The following is a 24,218-nucleotide window of genomic DNA, read 5'->3' as shown; positions in this document are numbered from 1 at the left end:
AAATCCAGGGAGGCCAGGCTGAGACACGATTCTTGGGCTGAATTTAATTCATAAGTATACTATGCTTGGTCTTTACTATGTTTTAAAAAATTTGGGATTTTCACTTAAAACATCCAGATCTTTTTCATAAGATCTGACAAATGGGTCCTTCATTTCTCCAAAACCAAGGGGGCTGCAGCTGAAGAGCGATGACCCCTTTGGATAAAGGATGGACTTTCCATCTCATGCTAGCTCCCCACACTCCCTGTTAACAGTGTTAGAACGGCCTGATTGCCTATGTTCAGTGTTTATCTGGCCCTGGACACACAACTGAGTTTGTGGCTCCTCTTCCAGGTAGATGCACTTTATGCTTCTCCAAATGTTATGGGCTGAGTTGTGCCTCCCCAAAATACCTATGCAGAAGTCCTCGGTACCCCAGAGTGTGACCTTATTTGGAGACAGGCTCTCTATAGAGGTAATCAAGTTAAAACAAGGTGATGGACGGTTGGGCCTTAATCTAAGATGATTGATTTCCCTACAAAAAAGGGGACATTTGGACACAGACACACACACACACTGGGGGGAAGTGAAGATGAGGGCAGAGATGCATACAAGCCAGGGAACACCAAAGACTCAGCAAACCACCAGAAGCCAGGAGAAAGGCCTGGAACAGACTCTCCCCCGTGGCCCTTGGATGGAACCAACCCAGCCAACACCTTGACTTTAGACTTCCAGGCTCCAAAACGGTGAGACCATAAATTTTTGTTGTGTGAGCCATTCAGCACGTGGCACTTTGTTACGGGAGCCCTAGAAAACGGATCCTCCAAGTAGCTGAAATTAAGTCAGTACCCTCTGACCCCTGGGAGGAGTCAGAGGGGAGTGGCCTCAATCGCCAACTATGTCCGGTCTAGGAAAAGGACATCACGAGGAGCAACATCCTTTCTAAAACCAAGCAAGGCTTCCAAAAGGTTCCAAGAGCTTCCTCATTGGATGTTTCCAATTTTCAGAGGGGGCTATGCCTGCTCCAGCTCACAGGGGTGCTGAAAAAATTCTGGTCAACCACAACTTCGAATAAGATGATGACAGTTCACCCGTGGGTGGGAGGGTGATATTTTAAGGGTGAAGAGATATTTTAGGGGCAGAAGTGTGTCAAGGAGGCAGACTGCCCAATTCCTCCTTTATTCCCAAGCTTAATTTAGGTTATATACTCCTACATATACTGCAAAGCCCCTCCCATTTTAGTTTTCTTCCCAGGTTTTTCGCCCTCCTGACTGATCCGAATATTACAGAAGGTACTGGAGGAAATAGAGGGAGAAATCTCAGTTGGAGAGGACTGGGCCAGTTGGGTCTGAAAAGCAGGCTGTTGCCAAGAGGAAGCCTCTACACACTGACTGTTGAGTGACCATGACCAGATCATGTTTTAGAGTCTTAGCTTCTTTCTTTTAAAATAAATAGTCTTAAATATCATACAGTATCTCTTATATGTGGAATCTTTAAAAAAATGACACAAATGAACTTATTTACAAACCAAAAATAGACTCATAAACTTAGAAAACAAACTGTGGTTACCAAAGGGGAAAGAGGATGGGGGGAGGGATAAATTAGGAGTTTGGGACTAACACACACACACACTACTGTATATAAAATAGATAAACAACAAGGACCTACTGTATAGCACAGGGAACTATATTCAATATCTTGTAGTTACTTATAATGAAAAAGAATCTGAAAAAGAATATATATATATATATATATATATATATATATATATATATATATATATGTATGTATAACCGAATCACTTTGCTGTACACCCAAAACTAACACAACTTTGTAAATCTACTATACTTTAATTTAAAAAAAATAGTCTTGGTGACTTACAGACTGATTCACTTTCTAAAGGATATTTCAGAAGCAAAAGCATTACTTCTTTAGGCATCAGACTTCCCTTTAATTCTCAAAACCCCCATTCCCAATGGTCCCGAGCACCATCCTCTGGATGGAGTTGGGGTGGGGGTCACTTCTTCAACACATCAATACCTCAAGCTGGAAAGTGGAGAAGGGCCAGGAGGCACTGTGCCCTGGCTGATCAAGGGGTCACTCACTACGAACACTGAGAAGCATGGCTCCTTGTCTGATTTTTTAAATGATGATTTTGCGGGGGAAGAGGCAGTAAGTTGGATTTCTAATACATAAAATGGAGTCCTGTGGACTCAATATTACTTTCTTGGGGGAGTGAAAAGCTCAGTAGAAGAAGGCAACTGGAAATGGACTGGAGAGCTAAGATCACAAAGTTAGGCTGACCACCTCCTCGGGTTCAGGTTGAAGGGCCCAGAGAAGAGACTCAGAGAGCAGGCAGCAGCATCCTGCATCTGGGGGCACCCTGGAGGGCGAGGGGTGGTCCCGAGGTCTCTACATCTCCACTGACTGGAGGTCACTGGAGAGGAAAAACCTGCTCACCCAGCCCTGAGAAGGGACCCTCAGGTCTGTGGACTCAAAGCTTTTTGAGAACTCTATCAATTTAACTTTTCAAGCACGTACCCTGACATATTTTTTTACTTACAAGTTATATAGAAGCATGACTGCAAGGATACACCACGTACATTATAATACCGACACAGTCAACTCGAATGAGGCAAGTTCAACTGGAAGTTCTACTATTTCACCCCGCCCCCCCCAGAGGACGATCTTGTTGGCCCCTTGGGTCTCTGCACCCAGCCTGAGTCTGTGCACGTAGTGGGCAGAGCAGTGTGCACCCAGCCGACCACGTCCATGTCTCAAGGGCAGCCCGCACTTCTCAAATAGCAGTCAACTAAAATAGCTATTAATTATCAAGGCATCCAGATGACTTTTGACTGAGGTTTAGGAGAGTCTGCCCAATAGCATCAGTCAGAAAGCATTTTTGGAAGAACAGTATTTCTGCATTCTTTGGTAGGAACTCTGCCTTAACATGTGGCATCATTTTACTTGATGTTTCTGTTCCCTACCCCCAATCTGGAATTATTCTCGAAATGCATTTTTTCTTTAATGTCATTAAAACTGCCAGGCTAAAATGATGTCTTCTATCTTTCTCAGTCCATGAGGATTGCAGGCTTGGCCGCACATTTTCCAAAGACTTCCCGTACATCTCACGACCTCAAACAGCCAAAGGATGCCACAGCCTTGAGGCTTCAGAAATGCAAACAGATTCCTACATTCTCTGTTATTTTTGAGGATAATGAAGTTCACATTTTGCACAAAGGGATCAGATATCTCGTCTAATCCCCTCGGATTAGGAAATGTAGGTCCAGAGAGCAAGTGCCTACTTAGGCCAAGGCTCCTGGCCTCAGATTAGTTCTCTCTCTACCATGGTCACCCTCTGGTTCTCAGATTTACCCTCCATTCTGCCCTGGCTTCGGGATAAATGAGTGGCTGGAAGCACAAAGCTGGGTTTTCATTTTAAAGGGAACAGTCCTTAAAACTCCTTGCCTCCAGGAAGACCTTGAGATGTGGACTGGGCCCAGCCACCAGGTCTGCTGAACTCTGTACAACTCTGTCAGCCTGCTGAACACGCCTGGTGGCCTTTCCTTTAGGCTCAGTTCCTGTAATCTGGCCAGAGAGGCCAAGGGTTATACCACGAGGAAATAACCTCCGCAGCTGAAACAGGGAACAAAGACGAAATGGATTCGGAGCTCAGTACCTTGTACGTTCCCGACCCCGCCCTCTCTACCTCCGTCTTTCTCAACCTGGTCAGTGTGTCTCCTTCTGCTGATCAGGGCGAACAAGGGGTGGGTACAGATGTCTACTATGGTGAAACCTCCATGGATTTCGTGACTCCTAAGCAGTACTGAGGTGTTGTTAGAAGAGGAAGGGTTGGAAATGGTTGATTTACAAGGATCAGACTTCAGATGCAGAGTTCTTTCAGGGCAGGGATGGTCTATGTCTCTTCCCACCTCTGGGATTTGTCACTGCCATCACTGGGCACTCATGCTGGCCGTATGTGAGTGTGGGTTCAGGCACGAGAAGCTGGGCTGTCTCTTTTTAGGAGTACGTTCTGGAACAACAATAGCCTTTTTCACTTTGTCAGTTTCCTCCAGGTAGAACAGCTCTACGGTGAACAAGCAGAGCAGCTAGCTGCACACATCTGCTTTCTGTACCTCCCACCTTTGTCTCTCTCTCCACAGAAGATGCCGCCTTGGGCAGCTAGATGGTCTGGCTTCTCATGTACACCTGTAGAGAAGTTCTCAATTTCCCCCACAACCCTGGGGCTCTGCTCATGCTGCAGCAAAGCTGGGGAAATGGGAAGCAGGGGAAAGAACGAGCAGAAAGGACGCCCTCACTCAGGGGTGGAGATGAACTTTGGGAAGGGGGACTGGGTCCAGGATCTGCTCGTTCTCTTTTTTCTAGTCCCCCAAAGAATAGTCCTGTTTGTATTGGTTGTAAAATTGAACGAGCTGGTGCAGGAAGCAGCCTAGAATTACATACACCCACTCCACCCAGCCCCAGAGAGATCTGTCTCTATGTAGGACAGGAGGGGGGGGGGTCTCGGGGAGGAGGTTTGGGGAGCAAGGACCACTGTCTCCAAGTACCTGAAAGCATGCATGTTAAGAGGGGGGCTGAGGCACTGAGTAGCTGCTGAGAGAAGAGAGTAAGACCAATGGGTGGGAGACCCATGGACAGAGATTTCAGTTCAATAGAAGGAAGGGTGTTTAACAGTCAGGCTCTTCAACAATGGGACAGGCTGTCTAGAGTGTGGTGAGTAATCACTGAGGTAGTAAGAGAGATCGGATGTCCAAGGTGTGGATGTGGTACCAAATTCAATGAGAGAGAGAGAGTTAGATTTTTCATTCTGTAACTTGAAAGACCACGTATCACAAGGTCAAATCACCCACCAGTGTTGACCGTTTTACACAGCCCTGTACCATTAAAACAACATCCTGCAGGAGGAAACCAAGTGAATTATGAGAAAGAGAAGCTGCCCTTAGGTGACAAAGGAAATCAGGTGGGAGCGGGGAACTGCGGCACACGGCTGGATGACGTCCGTGCCCCGTATCCTCTTCATGCACCCGCTTCCTCACGTGCGGTGATGAAGCTGACAACGAAAGTGACTCGACTGGGCTGCTGGAAGGAGAAAACGAAGTAACAGCAGATAACTGAGCGTGTACTCTGGGTCAGGGACGGCTTTAAATGCTTGACTTACATTATTTAATTCTTACACCAACCACCCCATCTTACAGAGGCATAAACACGGGCGGAGAGAGTAAGTGACTTACACGAGGCTCTGCGGCAGGCAGAGGGAGTGTCAGGGGGAAAGCGGGGAGAGGGAGGCCTCTACACACTGGATCCAAACCCCGAGCACAGGGCCAAAGTGGGGGCTCACGGGGTGAATGTCATTACAGAGCGGCGGCATAATGTATGGTCAAGAGGGGGCGCCCCAGAGCCATCCTGTACGACACTATGCACGTAATTCAGGTTCTGTCTGTCTGGTGTTCTTATCCATGAAATGGGCACAGAAAGGTCCATTTCATAGGGAAGCTCAAAGATTAAATGAATTAACACACATACAACGTTTAGAAGAATGCCTGGCAAATAGCGTGCCGCAAATGTTAGCTAACGCCATATAAAGATGTCCTAGGGTACAAATACACACACAGGTGTTTAACCTTAATATGACATCCTGCTTTGCAGACACCTGTAATATCCACACATAAAGACAATCACTCCAGAAGTCACAACTCAGTAAAGATGCATCTTTTCCCGCCACTGACCTCTCAGCTGCACAATCTAACAGAAAGTGCATTTATTTGATTGCTTTGGAAAACTTAACCAAACCACAGTCCCTCTGTGTGTGTCCTCAATTCTACTGGATGATGGTGCTTTTCCTACAGGTGGTTGTTCTCCCTGGAAGTCTGCCTCTCAGCTTCTCCCTGAACCTTTTATCAAGTGAAACGTCCAAGATTTTGGTAAGTGAAGAAGAGGGGACCATAGGAGCAGCCCTGGAGAAGAAATGTTTGCCACTGACTTTTTCTGCAGGCAGCTGCTCAAGAGACACTCAGGTCTGATTTGAGGATGGGGACTGAATTCTTCTACCGAAATCTGCAGAGCCAGTGTTTCTGCGGTCCTACCTGGTGAGCTTGGTGCCGATCTGCTGCCTCAGCTCCAGCCTCTCCTCATCCGTCTGCCGCGGAAGGATGTTCTTTTCTTCCAGTTCTCGCTTGGAAGGCCTGTTGCTGAGTTTGATGGCTAAGGAGTCCTTCCTGCACACCTTCATGGCCAGGGAGCCTGCAGGAGGGGAGGGACGAGTTAGTCAGGCTGTCACAAACCTGCCCGGGCTCCCACGGGGCTGACCAAGGGCCACAAGGTGACAGGCAGGGAGACATACACCATGGCCCAACACCTGGCAGTGGTCAAGAGCTCAGTCAAAGGATACTTTCATATACTTCCTGCAATCAGCATATCATCTCTACCTTGCAGCATGCTGGGCATGTGATGGGCACACAGGGAGCCTGTGATTGGATCTCTGCTCCACAGGGCCCCCCAACATGCGGGCAGCATCACAAAGAGGGGGCAGGACAGTCTGTGGAGTGCAAAACAGAATGCAACGGGCAAAGGAGGGACAAAGGCCTTCGGTAATTATGGAAGGCTTCTCAGAGGAGGAGGAGGGGCTGGCACTTGCAGGATAATGGAGGCAAACAGAATATAGGCTGGCAGGCATCTGCACGTCTGAAAGGTTGGAGGTGACAGATGAACCAGGGAATCCTGGGAGACAAAAGACATCAGCTACAGTGGAGCTGGGGATGGTGGCGGGAAGTAAAGTCAGGCAGACGAAGTGGGGTCAGTGCAGGGCAGGAGAGGGAGTGAGGTCACTGAAACAGGCCATATTCTGGGGTTGTTTATCTTTCAAACATAAGAGGTTCTGAACACCAAGGGCAGAGCTTCCTTACACCTGGAATAAATCCATGATTCTCAATCAGGAACGACCCCCTCCCACTTCCCCAGGCAAAGACACTTGGCAAAGTCTAGAGACATTTTTGGTTGTTAAACTGGGGTTGGCAGGGGGGGTCACTACTGGATCGCAGTGGGTAGAGGCCAAGGATGCCGGTAAACACCCCACAATGCACGGGCCAGCCCCCACGAGGAAGGGCATGCGGTCCAAAGTGCCGCCTGCGCCGAGGCTGAGAGATCCTGGTGCAAAGAGTTTCATTGTTGGGGCAAGAAATGGTAAGCAGGGGCTGGGTAACAGCTCAGGGGTCACGTGGCTCCCCTCCGTGGCTCCCTCCTCGATGCTGTTCTAATCATCTCATGGCGCACCTGGACTCTTAACCAAAGCTCAAGTTTAGCTATCCGAGGTCTGGGAGGTGTAAAGCAAGAGGAAGGGACAGGGAGGCAGCACGTTCAGGGGCCTCCTTTGGATTTTACACAGAAAGGGCTTGTCTTCCTTCTCCTTCCGCTGGTTTTAGAACTTGGGCTTTGGAATGAGACACCGGCAGCTCCAAATCCCAGCGCTGCCACTTAGTAGGTGTGAGGCTCTGGGCAGGTCCCTCACCTCTCCGCTTCCTTCCCTCACCTGTAAAATGGGGCAGTAGTTTATGCCACTGGGTGTTGTAAGGTGTAGATAAGAGAATAAAGTCTTAGCTCACTGTCAGGCACGTTGTCGGTAAAAGGTTACTATTACGTAAGTTCATGTATTAAAAAGTTGACCAAATATCAGCCTATATTCACTTAACTAAAATCTATTTGCTTCTCAAAGCCAGAATGATAGATTTTCAACTTGGCTTTCATCATTTTTTCTCTTGTCTCTTAGCACATTTCAAGGCCTTAAAGAAGAAATTTAAATTCAGGCCTTCTAAAGTGGTGGAGGTAGGCTCAAAAATGAATTTGTTCCATATACAATGCTTAGCAGCACTATGGAGCATTCTGCAGACTCAAATTGAATTTTAAGGTGCCTCCAGCCTCTTTTTTTTTAAATTGATGGGGGTGTTGCATCCCAAGGGAAGCAATCAAAGAAAGAGATACACATCTAAAGAGGCAGGAGATGGTAGCATGGTGTTGCATTTTTGGAGCTCTGAGGCTGTTTAGAGAATAGTCACTCTTTCATTTTACTCATGAAGAAACAGTACCACCAGACCTTGGACTAGAACCCACAAGGGTGGGCAGCTCCTCCCACCAGCCCCGCCCCTCCCACCCCCGGGGAGGAGGCAGATGCACCCACTGGTGTACAGGGAGCTGTCGTCATCCTCATCCTCTTCCTCCTCCTCCTCCTCTTCTCTCGTGTACAAGCAAGAAGAGTCTTCGTAGTCTGACTCATGAGGCACATTTTCTTTATTGTCATCACATTCAATCACAACAGTTGGCACTTGTCTTATTTCCGGAAGGCCCAGAGGTCCTGCTTTTGTGACACTGTCACCCGAGTGCAAACCAGAGCTGTGGTAGGAAGTAGAACAGGGAACCCGCTGCTCAGAGCTGTTGAAAGAGAAGGAGAAAAGAAGACATTCATTCTGGCTAAGGCGTCATGTCAATGCAACACGACCTTTTTAAAACTCAGCTGTCCCGTCCTAAGAGACAAAAGGTCTACTGGGCAATTCAAGCCTCACTTCTCATCTTACAGCTAAATGTGTTAGGATGGCAGCTACCCCGATGGAGGGAGCAGCACGGAACAGGGAGCAAGGATTCTAATTCCCTGTGGATGGATGGTGGTGATGGTAGCACAATTATGAAACTGTACTTAAATGCCACCGAACTGTGTACTGCAGAATGCGGAAGATGGTCATTTTATGTCCTGTGTATTTGCCACAATTCAAAAAAATTTTTTTAAATAAATTTTTAAATTTCTGATTAAGAGTGACAACTCCAGTGGTTGAAGGAAGGTTCCTATGCAACTCACATGTCTCACAGGAAGAGTAAAAGGATTAATTTGATGGTGAAGCTGGAGATTCAGGAAAGAGATGCTGCAAGAGGGTCCAGCCTGCAGAGCTCTACAGCATGAGCGTTCAGGGCTGAGTGTGGGAGAGACTGAAACGTCACAGATGGAGATGCAGAGAAAGAGAAGAGGTGGAACCACCAGGCTGGACCACCAAGCATGACATCAGGGTGGGCATGGACAGGGTCGATTCAGACAAAGTTCTCTCCCAAGGACAAAGCCAGACCCTCAGGAGACACAGGTGACGCCTGTCTGGTTTGCCAGCAGGTCAATGGTCCAAGGAGCAACCATGATAATATTCTTGGTTTTACTCCTTTGGTTGAGCCAACTCAGATAAAATATATTTTTTTAATTAAAAATGATTTGGTTCGCAATGAAAGTCATGAGTTCAATGTAAGAAAATCAGGAAACGTGTGTCATCAAACATAAAGAAAATAGTTATTTTCTTAATAGAGTCTATCCTAGGTTCCTACAGCAATTTAGAATCCTTTTTATGACCAGCTCTGAATGAAGTCCAGCAAGAATAACGGAGCCAGAAACATATAGCTAAATTTTATAATTCTTTTTCAGATTAACTGGTAGTGGAATTTATGTCTTTCATTTAAGGAATTTCTAAACATAGGAAACTGAATGCATTTTACCAACCAAAAGTGTTTGGCATGCATAAGGAAATGAAGCAGAAGGTTATCCTCTACAGCAACAATTTCTTATCCAAAAGAAAAATCTTACTCACGACATGTGAATGCATGCCAGGTCTCCTTTAAAACTTTCAATTATGTTTTAATTGATTGCTAGGTCTAATTTAAATTCAATTAATTTTCCTCCTCCTATTGTTTCCAAAGGGCTGTTTTTCTCTTCGTATTTTTCATGTAACTCTTTAGGGACACAAATGGAAAATCTAGTTAACACGTTTATGAGCTATGATGTTCAAGGCAATGAATTAAATTAACTTAAAAAAAAAACCAACCTTCAACCATTAAGATTAAATCACATATTTACAAAAATGCAGCATCTTCATTAGATATTAGCAGGTTAAGGAGTCCATTTTCCACTTAAATTTAATACAATGGCAGTGAGAGAAGGCAGATGGAACACGTAACAGATGGTCTCCGGGTGACAAATATAATAGCTGACTGAGAGGTGACTGATGGGGGAATTACTGACCCACCTCACGAGATGGCCCTTCCATCAGACGATGATACTCCCTGGGTTCCAACCCTGCTTGGATTCCTACACTGGGTATTAAGGGAATTACGGATGAAAGAGGCAAAAATGTAATTCCATGGCTCATATTTTGCCCCATCCCTGCCTTTTCCCCACCCCATGTATATCTCCTGCAAAGGCAGAGAAGTGGGGACATGACAGGAGTGGGGATGAAAAGAAGCCAAGAGATATTCTTTTCTGGTGGGAAGAATCTTTTGAGGAAATAAAAGTTGGAAACCAGAAAGCGTAAGCATTCCTTAAGGTAGAAGGCTCCAACTGCCTCAAGAGGATGGAGAGAGAAATATTATGCAAAGGAAGATAAGGAACTCAGCTTCACAGGTAGTCTGTGATCAAGAGGAGACTGTGGTTTCTCCTCCCTCCAAGATACACAGGAAGCATGAGACCTTGAGTAGAAGGGGATTATGAGGCCCCTTGGGCAGGTCCTACATAGAGCGCTACCATGGTGACCAGTCATAGTGACCAGCAACTGCCAGAGACCTCACCTGGCCAACCCATTCATCTTTCTGAGTGTGAATCGAGCACGTGACAGAATGTCCAGTTTCCAGAAGGACAAAGAAGGTATTTTCCAGCAAGCTAGGTGAATCCACCAAAAGGGTTTTAAAATATTCTATTAATCAATATCCACTGACTGCCGACCATGGCTTGGGAAAAATTGCTGAGAGGGAAGAAGACAAATACCCGGCTAGCCCACACGTCTGGTAACTCCGGAGGAGCACCGGACAGCAAGAAAAGACACAGGAGCACAGAAGAGTTAGCCGAGAAGGGGGCTGGCAAGGTTCGGATGGGGCCTCAGTTTGAGGAGTCAAGACACAGATCCAGGTCTGAGTTTTGTCATTTACTACCTTCTGACACTGGGCAGATTATATCACTTTCCTTGGGCAAAATTGGGTTAAGTTGTATTTTTTTCACGAGAGCTGGTGCAGATGAAGTGTCCCACTGGCAGAGCCTCAAGGGAGCCCCTCACTTGTAATTTAAAGAAAGGGCCTTCCCTTCCAAATGGTTTCCACGTACTCTCCATGTCAATCTGTTTTCCATACTGTCATCAGAGCAATGTTCAGAAACTCAGACAGAACCATTTCACCCGTTAGAACTCGGAAAGTCTGCCTAGTCTACAAACTCAGCACATCCAAGAGTGAGACACGAGGAAAACCCAGAAAATCCACATTACCAGCTACACTATTCACAGCAAAGAATGAAATCAGCTGAAATGTAGCCCCTGACTGTATATGGCCTCTCCTCCCCACCACTGGTGGCTACGGGCAGGAAGGGGAACACCCAGCCCGATTGGTTTTCTGTAACGGAATTGTCACTCAGAAGCCCTGCTCTACATAAAAGGTCTCACTACAAAAGAAGAGTGAAAATCATTAGTCTGGGAGCGGTAGTTCACACACAGCCTGACAAGCGACGCCTTGTACAATGTGACCCGTGTTATTCACCCAGCCTCATCCCCCTGCCCCACCTCCGTCCCCACACAACTCACCCCTCAGACACATGCAACATCGCACTGTGAGCTCTTGCCCTGGAGTGTGCTCCCACCCCCCCTTCACCTTGTTCATTTCTATTTATCTTTTAGTTCTTATCTCAGACAACACTTTGCCTATGTTCTCAGGAGATTCCACAACCGTGAAAATTGGGAATACCTATTTGCTTACTAGCTTCCCCTCCCCAGCCAAGTGTAGGTGCCTCGAGGGGCAGGGACCCTTTCTTCTTCAGGTTTGTAGCAGGTGCTGGGCACCCTGGCTGACACTAAGTGGACACTCATTGTTTATTGTTCTTGCTGAATGAAAGAAAGGTGGGCTAGAATCACGGACACTTAAGATGCATTTGTGAGTGGTTGACAAGTCATATTCGAAGAGTATTAATGAAGAGATCATTCTTTAATTTTTAGGGAGGCATCCGGTGGTGTGCTGCAGAGTACAGGTGCCCCTGCCCTGATTGGCACTTTAATTAATGGCTTCATGGATAGGATCAAATATATGCAAGAACTGAGGTAGAGAAGGAAAGGCGGGAGTGAAAAAAGGGGAACATTTACTGAATGTCGCCCACTGTTCTGGAAACTTCCACATCCAGTATCTCATATCATCGTTATAACCACCCTGCAGGAGAGGTGTCATTATCCTCACTTTATTAGGCAGGAAATGGAGCCTCTGAGAGGGTAATTAATGGGTCCAGGAGGGCACAGGTAGTAAAAGGAGGAGTTGGAATTTGAACTCACTCTGTTTCAATATGCTGTACCCAAAAATCAAATCATGATACTTGTAAGACTGCACATTTCAGTTAAACACAAACCCCACTAACTGTACACCTGCAACACGAAGGAAACACCATGCATTGTCAACACAGGCACAAAACGGGCACCATTACTTTATAAATATTTAAAATCTTACTAACCAGGGTGAGTAATAGGGTCCTCTCCTGCCAGAGTCGGGCCTCAACTGGGGCACTGACTTTAAAGGATGCATCCTAGACTGGGTTTAGAATGGTCAGGATGGGGAAAGGACCCATCTGTTTACTTACTGTCATGGTGACTTCTACACCAAGATGGAAGCGCTGAGAAGTTCCAACAGAGCCTCAGATACTTACTACCCAGTTCTTTACAGGAAGTTTTTTGACCACTGGTCCAAACCAATGTTTTCTAACCTCCGTCATCCCACACTTGTTAGCTTTTTTGTGTGAGCCATATTTTGAAGTCCATTTATACTATCATTTACCTTGTATTTTAAAGTCAACACATAAAAAAACTTAAATACTGATTTAGCCTCATCTTAAGCAATAATATCTTTGTAATCACTGGTTTCACGTTAATTATGTGTTTACAACTTATGTTAAAACAAATACGCGTCTATTAAAACTTTCAAAACGCTTGTCTTAAACTCACTTTGTGTTCCACTGATGACGTATTTATCTTATTTTGGTTCAGCGTTGGCCTAGGCCAGAGTCTCTCAGGCTCGGCACAGTTGACAGTCTGGGCTAGACGATTCTTTGCGGTGGGGGCTGTCCTGTGTACTGTAGGATGTCTTAGCAGCATCTCTGGTCCCCACTCACTAGCTGCTAGTGATCCATCTCCTCCAGGTGTGACAACCCCAAACATCACCAGTTATTGCCAAAAGTCCTCTGGGGGGCAAAACCGCCCATTTGGGAACCACTGGCCCAGCGTATCCACAACGGCCTCGCTACTTGCTGCATTCTCAGATTTGTACCACGGGAGTCTCCTCTAATGCAAGGTGAGCTTTAATTATCAGGGATTTGCAGTATTCCCTGAATGATGAACTGCCCAGATCCCACCTCTGAAACTCCGACGTGCCGTCTCAGGCTGGCACTCTGGGGGCCGTACTCATAATCTGCTATTTACAGGTCCACTGAGTACGTTATTTGCACCCCTGCTCTGTTCTGAGTCACTACCCGATTAAGGCAAGAGCTCCAAACTGATTCGAGCGAAGCAGCTTTTTTCATTACGTTGCCCAGATTAGTGATTTATGAAATGACAAGCCACCAGTGCCCTGAAAGAGTCACAATCTCCCAGAGTACCTGTCAACGTCCCTGAGGAAAAGCTGACTCACATAATCAGATCTATTCTAGACCATTCGCGTCAACACTCTTCGGGGATTAAGGATTTAGTCTGCTTGGAATCCAAACGGGTCTCATTGCACGGGGGCTGTGCTCACTGTTCCTCTTCCCTGTGGGTGAATAGGAACTAAAACGGCAGGTCAACAGGAGCCCCTCATTCTAACCTCCTAGATGGGGCCTCCCTAACTCCTCCTGGACCACGGCACATAGCGGTGCTGAAAGCTAACACTTTAAATGCTCACACAGTGCTGGGGGTGGATTCATTTCAGCCTCTCAACCACCCTATTAGGTAAGTATTGCCGTTATCCCCTCATCTTGGAGAAGAAAAATGAGGCACGTGGCCATGGTCCCAGCAAGGGGGTGCAGGCATCACTGAACTGCGGCAGTAGGGCTGAGGGGACTGATCTCACGCCGCTGTCACTCTAGCACGGCTTGGGCAGAAGCAGAGCCCTGCAGAGACTTCAAACCTTAACTCTCTTTCCACAGCTTTCTCTCCTCCTCACCATCACCCGGCTCACTCCCTCCTGCTGTGAAACAGATCCCATCACGTAACCCTCCCAACTAAAAGACCTCTGAAGGGTCTCACTGTCAGCTGGATAAACAGCACCCTCTTTGGAATGGACTGGGGGAGGGGGGGAGCGCCTCAGGATCTGGCCCCCTAATTCCTTCCAGTCTCACTTGTTACTTTCTTTACTGTGTACCCAGTGTTCCTGCGTGGCAGGCCACTCCCCACTTCCCAAGCACCCGGGGAGCTTTCCTGCCTCCTCCCCCTGCTCCTGCCATCACTCCGCCTCAGAACTGTTTCCTCTGAGTTTGGAGCATCCCATCCATCCTCAGGGAGAGCGCCAGTGCCATTTCCTCTGAGCAGCCTTTTCTAATTTTCCAGTGGAAATCAGTCCCTTCTCTGGGCTCCCACCTCTGTAACAGCATGTCACATAACGCTATAATGACACATCGAAGCACTTCTCGCCTGCCCTCACTGACTGTCAGCCTTTCAAAGACAGAGGCTGATGATCAATTGTCTTCATATCCCAGCCCCATTTTTGTATATGTTTTTGGAACTGATGGAAAAGTCAATCAAATATTTCAAGTCTCTAGGAATCAATACATTTTCTATCATTTAATTCAATAAACAGTCACCCCTGACCCTTAGATGTCTTGCTGTGCAGGGAGAGTATCCTATGGAAGGAGAGTGAAAGTTGTGGAAATAGTGAAAGAGAGTTCTTCCTAAGAAAATAATTTAAAGAGATAGGCACAGAGAGATCTGTGTAAGGAAGAATGCCACGTGCCCCCCATCCCAGGACAGTGTGAGCACGGAAGGTGTAACAGAGAGAGCTTAAGGTCACTGCATTTTCCAACTCTACATCCACAGGCTGTCAGGCACTCCAGTGAGGACTGTCCAGAGTTAAGCTGTTTTGTAAGGGGAGGTATCTGGGCTAAATGAGATCTAGAAGGTTTCTTCTTATATGGCATTCTACCATGAAGTTAAATTAACACCAAAGAACCTACATTATTTTCCAGGGTGGGGAAAAGATGAGATTCTGTTCCCTGTCCAGGTAGCTTCAAAGGGTATAATCTTCCTGAGAAACATAATAGGGATGAACATGCAAAGAGCTGAGAGCGTTCCGTGACACTCACAAGACGCTGGCCAGCTGCACCGCGTTGGAGTGTTTCCACTCCATTAACAAAATATACCAGGGGCTCCACGGATCAAGGCAGAGGGGAAGAGCATCCTTCAAAAAAGCGACAACAGCTAACACAAGTGGGCCTTTGCAGGTCCTATCGCAGTGCTTCGTACATGTTCATGATCTCATTTAACCTTCACAAAAACTTGCAAAGTTAGGTAGGGTACCGTAATTATCTTGATGTTATGGACGAGGACATCGCGTTTCTGAGGAAATAAGTGGCCACTTGGCTGTGACCACAGCAGGGATATGGACTTGGGTTTTCCCGCTCCAGGGCCTGTGCTCGCTCCATGAAGCACACTGCCCTCTCCCAGAGGACCCCCCGTGTCACTATTTCCTTGTCTGTGGACATGCTGACTATAAAGTGCAGTTTGCACCCCAAATTCAAAAGAAAAACACGAAATAAAATAATTACCTGGATAATGAAAAGCAAGGACAACAGATGCTCACAGAGCTCAATTCCTCTTTTGCTGTGAGTTTTGCTGGGAAGAGCCCCCAGGCTGTAGGCTCTGATGGGACAGAGACAGGTTTGAATTCTAGACCTGGGTGGTACAGCAGTGTCTGTGTGAGTAGCACGTGGCTGGGGTGAGGAGGTGTGCAGAGAGAACAGGATATGAGAGAGAGGAGAGGATGACCACCAAGCTGGATAATCCAGCCTTGGGTGATGGCGTGTCATCAGTAAGAAGAGATGCCGGGGGTTTACTGTGGCCACGTTAATGATGTAGTTCCTTGAGGGCAGAACGGCATCACCATCACCCGCTCCCACTCCCGTTTGTATCTTCTGCAGTGTATACACGTATATACCCAGCATATAACACATTCACTGGTGTATGATCTGTCTCCTCCACTGAAAGCTAAGTTTGTGAGGATGTGAACTTTGTTTTGTCCTTTCTCCCCAGAGGATGGAAGTGCCTGAATATCTACCTTCATGAGAAAAAAGGAGTAAGTCAGGAAGAACAGAAGTTTATCTAAAACAGGAGGCCTGCTATCTACAAGAGACACACAAAAACAGGATTCAGAAAGCTTGAGAGTAAGATGGCAGTCCTAAATTGGTAAAAAGCACACATTTCAGACTCCTTCACTCTGTCCCCACGATTTGTTGGGGAAGTGAAAAGCTATATTCTCTCCCCTTGGTCCTGTCTCCATCAAGAATAACATTTTAATTTCTTTCTGGCAAATTCAACTCTCTTTTTTGACTCTACTAAACCAAGTAGGAGACACATAAATTGAGAACATAATGGCGCCCCTCAGGTCCCCATCCACAATTTCCTACCATTTAAATAGTCACATGCTTCTGAGAAATCCCTAGACTTTGAAAATTAAGAGACTGTTTTACCTTCCATGTTCATTACTGGTGAGGGAGAGGCATTTTATTTTTAATAATTCATCAAGAAACGAATGCCAAGACATCGACAATGACTCGGTCATTACAACAGTTGGCCCCTTTTCAAAGGACCTTTATAACCATCACTTTATCTGCACCACATGGCCATAGGTTGATGCCTGGTACACACTGCGGCTCATCCCTGGGCGCGGGATTACCCATTCTCAAGCACCTTCAACTCTCTTGCAGGAAATCAGGGGCAGGTTTTGAAATTAAAAATCACTGACTATTTTAAACCCTTAATCTTCTTGGAAAATACCTGGGAACCATTTCACCACCATTGCTAAAGAAAAACGTGTCATAAAGGGACACTGCTTTCTGGCATCTGATTACAAATGCAACTACTGTCAAAATGAAAAAAAAAAAAAAAAGACATTAATCTCCTGAAAGGACAGAGACAATTTATAAATCCCTCCAACACGATGCCGAAAATGAAATTAAACTTCAGTGGGAACGGCTTCAGTAATTTACACTGCACAGAGTTATAAAGAGTTCTCGGAGAGGAGAGGGGACAATCAGCTGTTTTCTTCTCGGGGCTTAAAAACATGTGAGAAATTATGTTACAAACTGCAGTGCCTGAGGCTGAAAGAGTGACAGAAATAACCACTGAAACCCAAGAAAACAGTTCATCGGTTTCATTTTAGGAAAGTAGGCACACACTGTGTGTTTTACCATGGCCTAGGATTAGCCTTCTAAGATAAGAAACTCAACATTGGAGCTTTTGTGTTTTCGGTGGGCTTTAGTCAGCAGGAAACGATGCTGTTCTATATATAGACCAGGGGACGAAGCTTTCCTGAGTAGAGAATGTGTTCTGAGCTCCCTTTTTTCCAGTGGTGGTAATGAATTTAAATAAATTCATTCATATCCCTTTCTCTGTCCCTCCAGGGACCAATGACCCACATTTCTGAAATAGTGTCTGGGGTCGGGATGTGATGAATAAAACCATACGACACCCAGAGTCTGACCAACAGCACCTCCATGTCTGACGGAGGAACCACACAATGGTGGCTTTCCCACATGACTTTCTCCTTAGACATCAGCAATGCCCTACGTCTTGCTTGGCTGGATGGTGGCGCTAGGAAGTCAGGACATGAAGTGAGGAGACCTATGTTTGAGCCTCAGCTGAACCACTCACTGGTTGAGCATTTTGGTCTTTCGGTTCCCCATCTGGTAAATGGAGAAACCTATTTCCCTACCTGGCACAGGCTGCTGCAAGATCAGAGAATAATGCTTCATAAACGTCAATGTTGGTAGTTGCTGTTTTAAAAAGGGATGTATTTTAACACCAGCAATTTCTCATAAACCAGTCATGATGGATATTACCCACTAGTTTGTTAAAACACTTCCTCTAGCTTGCAGAATCATTCTGGACAATGGTTTCCAAGATCAAAGAATACTGATGTACTGGGCAAAGGCAAGGTTTCTGCTGATGTACACATAAGCATTCAGAAGCATATTCTCTGTCTTTTCTTTTTTTAAAATACATTTCCTTTTTTATCCTCTTAAGACTTCAAAAGATGTTAGTGATTCATCTAGTCTCATTTTAACCTTCCTCTGACCAGTTTGCTCACTAGCCTTGCAGGGGAGGCTCTCTCCTGCTCAGGGTGACATTACCTTGCACTGAAATCTCATCGTGCCCCTTAAAACAGCAGCTAAACTGCACACCACCACCTACAGATGATAAATACATGCTGTAAAATCAAAGTACTGACCTAAAGGAAGAGATTGATAACTGTGGCCTCAAAGAGTCAGGGACAAATATGTCACCAGAATTGCACGAGATTTTGAAGAAGATGGTCATCAGTACAAGAAAGAGAGTCTTTCTCTGGAAATACATTTCGCTTGAAAATGTACGCCATTTACTATACAGTGAACAGGATACCAAACTTCTTCAAACAAATGCCACTTCAAGCAGATAAGATGTAGTTATTCAGAGGTTCACTTTTCTAGGGCACCAAGGCACATCTGTTGATCATCATGGGACACTGATTTGCTGGTGGAAATATTAACATAAACCAATGCAGTAATTATGTCAGACTGTTAAAGCTAAAAGGAACCCTGAGGATCATCCAGGTCAGGACCAAGAATTATTCTTTAGAATTTCCTGTGATCCTGTAGACCACATGAAGAAAAGTAATTGTCACCCTGAAATGTTTTTATACATTTCATACATGCTCTTTGAAAGCCCTAAAAGATAACTATGGAATGCCAGAATTATAAAGATTGATTTCAATTTCTTCTGTCCAATGTTGAAATTGTTCCTTCTTTAATATTCTTGACAGATAGTAATTTAATCCCTAGCTAATGTATGCAGTGCCCAGTAAGTGTTGCTAAGAGTTCAAGATGGTTCTGGAAGCCTTCTTGGGTCTGGTTGGCCATTGTTGGTCTGGACTAGCTGTATTAACACAGATGTACAACTAACATCCCAGAAGAGGTAAAACCACTGTATTTCTAGAAAACATTCACATTAGAGTTTACAATCTACTTCAGTATCTCTAACGTGGAGTTACAGGGTTGGACAGGTCCTTAGCAGACAATCTCACTTGTAGGGATTTTCTTTATGAAGCACATGAGTAAACCATTTGGGACAGCTGTTAGCCTGATCTTGTAAAAAGATCTTCTGTATTCTCTACAGTGGTTCCTAGGTTCCTCCTTACGTCCGTCAGATTGCAATCGTCTGTCATTTCTCTCACCCTCTATGATTGCTTCCTGTCTCTGCTTATTAAAAATCTCATCACCTGTTTGGAGACAGTGTTATCATTCCTTCCTCTAATCTGCCTAGAATGTTCTCTCACTCCCCTCCTCCCTCTTTTCTTGGCTCTTTCTGTCTGATTCCAGAGAAGCCTGCCTACCAGCTGACCCACTGGGTCTGGGGTGCTTTGCTACGGTGGCCCTAGAGAACTAACAGTCATGATCTGATTTTTGTTAAACCTCATCTCTTTGACTGTTGTGTCAAGGACAGACTGACGAGGCAGGTGTGGAAGCAGGAGACCAGGTAGGAGGGACCACGGGGGCTCAGACCACAGGCAGCGGCAGCAGTGGGAGGGGCCCAGCCTAGATGTATTCTCAGTGTAGACGAGATAGGACTTGCTGACCAATCAGACATGGGGTACGAGAAAAGGAAAGGCGTCAAGGGTGACCTCAAGATTTCTGGTACAGCACAATGTCCCAGTCATGCATATAAATACATATTTGTTTTCATATTCTTTTTCATTAAAGGTTATTACAAGATATTGAATATAGTTCCCTGTGCTATACAGAAGAAACTTGTTTTTTTAAATCTATTTATATATATATATATATATATATATAGGCTAACATTTGCAAATCTCAAACTGTGCCTTACACCAGAAATTGACACACTATAACTGAGTGTACTTCAATTAAAAAATAAATAAATAAAAATTAAAAAAAAACATTTTTTTGGTATGAGTAACCAGAAGTATGAAGTCACCTTTCATAGAGAAAGGGAAGATCTGTTTCAAGCGCACTCCCTTCAGAACCTTCCTAACTTCCTTCAGGGTCAATGGGGGTACACATCCCACTTCATTTTACTAAGAAGGAAACCAGAGGACACAGAACTGGTCAACTGAATTAGGATGGGAAAGAAAATCAGAGGCTGATTAGGATTTTAAGTCTGTATTCCAGGATGGATGCCAACCAGATCACAGAGCCTATTGCAGATATTAAAAAAAAAAAAACATTGTATAATCTTTTTTTTTTTTTTAAGTTTAAATCACTGAACTAATACTTTTGAATGAAACACACTTAGAGCTTTTCCATGTGCCCACTCAGGCTTCAGGCGGAGGGAATGGGTTGTTTGTACAGACATATCAAAGATGTGAAAATTTAAAGAAATATACATAGATATGTATATTTCTCTCTCTGAATTTTTATGGAAATTAAACATCAGAGGTTCTCTCCATCTGCAGATCAAGCTCATTTACCCCAGAGGACAAAGAAAGGTTGCTTCTTATATATCCTCCTTTCTCCTTTGGAGCCTGCCCCACCCAGGAGGGAAGCAAGCTCAGAAGACTCTAAGGCTAAGGAGCTCCAGGAACATGGGGCGCGGAAGGGAGGGAGGGAAAGAGACACAGAAGCCAGGCTCCCTCCCACCTCCAGCAGCTCCAGGGTTGTTGCCAGGCCTCGATCCACAGACTCTCTGACCTGCTCCTGGCTCCAGGGGCTGGATCAGGAGCCATGAGCAGAGCCATGCGTACTGACTATCCTCTTTCCCCAACTTACTAGGCAGGTGCAACACTCACCCCAGCGGCATCTCTCCATTATCCCAGGGCACTGGTTTGCAGCTACAGGGAGAAGCCAGCAGCGGGAGCGGAGCAAGGGCTCTCAGACCACACCCCCATCGACCCCAGCTCTTCTTCTGGGATGGGCTCAATCTCTCTCCTTAGTGGAGGAAAAGCAGCTGAGAGGGAGGTTCCTTGCCAGGCTCAAGCCCTAGTCATGGTTGAGGAAAGAGGATCAGGACAGACGGGGCGGCCCTGGGTGGCAGCTACGCAGTCGTGGGAGGAGGCAGTAGGGTCACCCCTTGGAGTCACCTTCAAAGAAGATGTGAATCATCAGGGAAGAGAAGATAAATGAAGATGATCTAACTCGAGGAAACTGACACAAAATTTCCAACCAGATTGGATCCAATCTATTTGAATACGCCTTTCAGGGGCACTGAAGGCGCACTCTGAGTTCCATAGAATTCTGTTTAACATTCGCCACCATCTATGGGACACTTCTTATATATCATGCAATAAGATGCCTGATGTGGCCTCAGCGTCATTTGTTCCTCGCAAACAACCCAAACGAGGTTGATGGTGGTATTATCATCCCTGTTTTAAAGATGAGGAATCAAAGGCAAAATGTAGTGGTATCTCTGAGACTGAAATCCTGGTAGTTAGATTCTGGAACCCAGGCACTCAGCCATGATGTGGGGAGTGGGGGCCACCTCCAGCTTGGCCACGCTGCCTAGGGCAGCCGGTGACTTCGGATAAATACAGAACTCTTTAAGTTTGCTTCAACTTGTCTCTAGTTCTCTCCTTCTGCACCCTTTACCCCAAATCTGGTGAGCCAACACTATGTAACTAACTACACGGGACTTTTTAGTATCATCAAGCAAGTTCGGGTTAGGGTAATGGTTAAGAAACTCTTCATACAAATCAAAACAGAGTAATCTTGAGCGAATACAAGATGGTAAAGGGTCTAGAAACCATCTCAACAGATGATTCCATGGGATTATCAGCCTGAAAGAGAGAAGCCATTTGATAAAGGAGATAGTAGCTGTCTTCAAAGACTTTCTTGAAAGCCTTTCATGGGAAAGGAAGATTAGCAACAAGGCTGGGACAATGCAGTTATAATAAGGAAAATTTTTAACTTAATGTAAGAAAGAACTCTGAAAAAAAAAAAAGAACTCTAATAATCAGACTTTCTGGACAATGGATTGTGCCATCGTGGTACCTAGGGGGGGGTCCCATTCTTTCAGAGACCAGAGGACAAATTGTCAGAAAGGCTGCAAAAGGCAGTGGCTAGCCGCATCAGTGGTCTTCGGGGGCCCCTTTCAATTACATGATGACTATGTATTCATATTTATGGTCCAACGTCAGGCATTAATGCTGTTAAGTTCATCATTTGATTTTCAAGTTACATACAACGTTTCACCAGGGTCTGGACTATATGGGACATTCTAAGAGATCTCAGGTTCTGCGTTCAGTAATATTTCTTCCTTTTTGCGATTTTTTTTTTTCTGTCACTGGAGATTGCCAGAACAGAGAAATGGTTCTTTCTGAATGAATGAAACTTGGTCAGAGTAAGAGTGAAATCATGTTGACAGGTAGCAGGGAGAATTTTCAGGGGGTAAAAAGAAGGATGACCTCCCCGGAGACAGCACTAAACTGAAAGGTGCCTGTGACCCCCTTCTGCTCCCAGATCCTTCCAGGACTCCTGGAAGATAATGTGGATGCTCAGAAAGCTCTCTCAATCCTTCTTTGCTTGGACCAAAGGCCTCGTTTTCTCTGGAGGGCGATCTTGTCAAAGTGACGCATGCATTAACCCCGTGTCCTGGCTGGTCTACCAGAACAACCCTGTGCCTTGGCCCAGGGTGGGCAGGCGGGGAGACCGAGGAGGTAACAAGGGTCTCAGGGTGGCACAAAGCACAGGAGATTGCCTGGGTTCAGCTGTCAAGCTCATGCTGTCCTTCCTCCGATCCCCTCCCCCACCCCACTGCAATATCCCATTATCTCCCTTCCCATTCACTCTCTCTGATTCATTTCAATAGAGAACCTGACCCCATGTAGGTCCAATAGACTTTCCCACTGGTCTATACTCAAAATATTCTACAAATACACACAGAAACTTCTGAACTAATGAATCTCATGTAATTTGTTAATTAATACTTTCAATGGAAACTTTTTAAATGGCATGTATGCTTTAAGTAGAAATGTTTTTAGCCAATATCCACTGTCATGAGTATCTTTTCCAGATGGTTAAAGCTCCTGAAGAGATACAAAAATGTACTGAGGGTTACGGGAGACGTGGGGGCAGGAAATTAATTGTGCTGTAGTCCAAAGAGTTTTAGATTTGCAGGCGGAAGACCCAGGACCCTTAAAGCCTTGGACCCTTGGCTTACTACCTAGGGCAGTACTTTTCAAAATGTCTATGGGGAGGACCAGTTTTATGGGTCAGCTGGTTGACTTATATATTTTAACTTTCAATCCATCACAAACTGATGCTTTAAAAAAATACAATAAAAACGCACAGCAAATAAAACCTCTTTATATAAATTATTCTGTCAAGTTGCTACAAAGGTACCTAAAAGCTTGCTCTCAGTTTCTGTATAATTTCTGCAGATGGGCACCAAGTTTCTGGACCACTCTTTGAGTAGCTGGTGTTGGGGAACATAGCCTTCCTTAATTTCTCTGCTGACTCAGTTTCCCTAGGTAATGTGAGGATTAAGATGGTAACAGAGGTGTGTGATAAACTACAAAGAACCATCAAATTCTAAATTATTATTGTCCTCATTAACAATGACAGTAGTTGAGAATGATGCCAGTGGGCCAAATATATACATATTTTTTTCAGTGAGGGTAGATATTCACATGAACCTGTCAAGCCAAAATTCTTAGTGATAACAACTTCCCTTAGAGTTTACTAATTTCCCAAACATAGAGTATTTGGCTGAGATAGAAGGAGGGAGAAAGCCACTGAGCGTTGGGAAACTACAACAGAAAGTTCCCGACTGTGTCCATCTTGGCCTCTGGCTCTCAGCCTGGTGATTGGCTGGGCTCTCGGGCTGGAATCTTCCCATCTGCAGGACCCAGTTTAACTAACCTGGGACAGGCATTCAGGACCCCAGCTCAGACACATCCTCATGCCAGATTGCAACACTTCCCCCTTGGCCTGCCAGGGAACTGGGTCAGGCAACACGCCTGGGAATCGTACTGGGAAATCTCAGCTACCTCCTGGGCACCAGCGAGGT

The 24,218-nt window shown here is 45.5% G+C and overlaps 1 protein-coding gene across 5 annotated transcripts in view; it reads right to left on the bottom strand.

Annotated features, from left to right (window-relative positions):
* The window catches only part of PHACTR1 (phosphatase and actin regulator 1), a 442,313-nt gene that overhangs the window by 38,570 nt on the left and 379,525 nt on the right, over positions 1 to 24,218 (bottom strand). For all 5 annotated transcript variants that reach the window (XM_031435188.2, XM_064476204.1, XM_031435189.2 and 2 more), the window contains 2 exons: positions 8,171 to 8,421; positions 6,084 to 6,240 (listed from right to left, as the gene is read on the bottom strand). In XM_031435188.2, the coding sequence (XP_031291048.1) occupies positions 6,084 to 6,240; positions 8,171 to 8,421 (408 nt within the window). The remainder of the gene's footprint in view (positions 1 to 6,083; positions 6,241 to 8,170; positions 8,422 to 24,218) is intronic.

Source organism: Camelus dromedarius, chromosome 19, assembly GCF_036321535.1.
Source record: "Camelus dromedarius isolate mCamDro1 chromosome 19, mCamDro1.pat, whole genome shotgun sequence".
NCBI lineage: Eukaryota > Metazoa > Chordata > Mammalia > Artiodactyla > Camelidae > Camelus > Camelus dromedarius.
The sequence above is the reverse complement of the archived record's forward strand: the minus strand, read 5'-3'. Positions and strand labels throughout refer to the sequence as shown.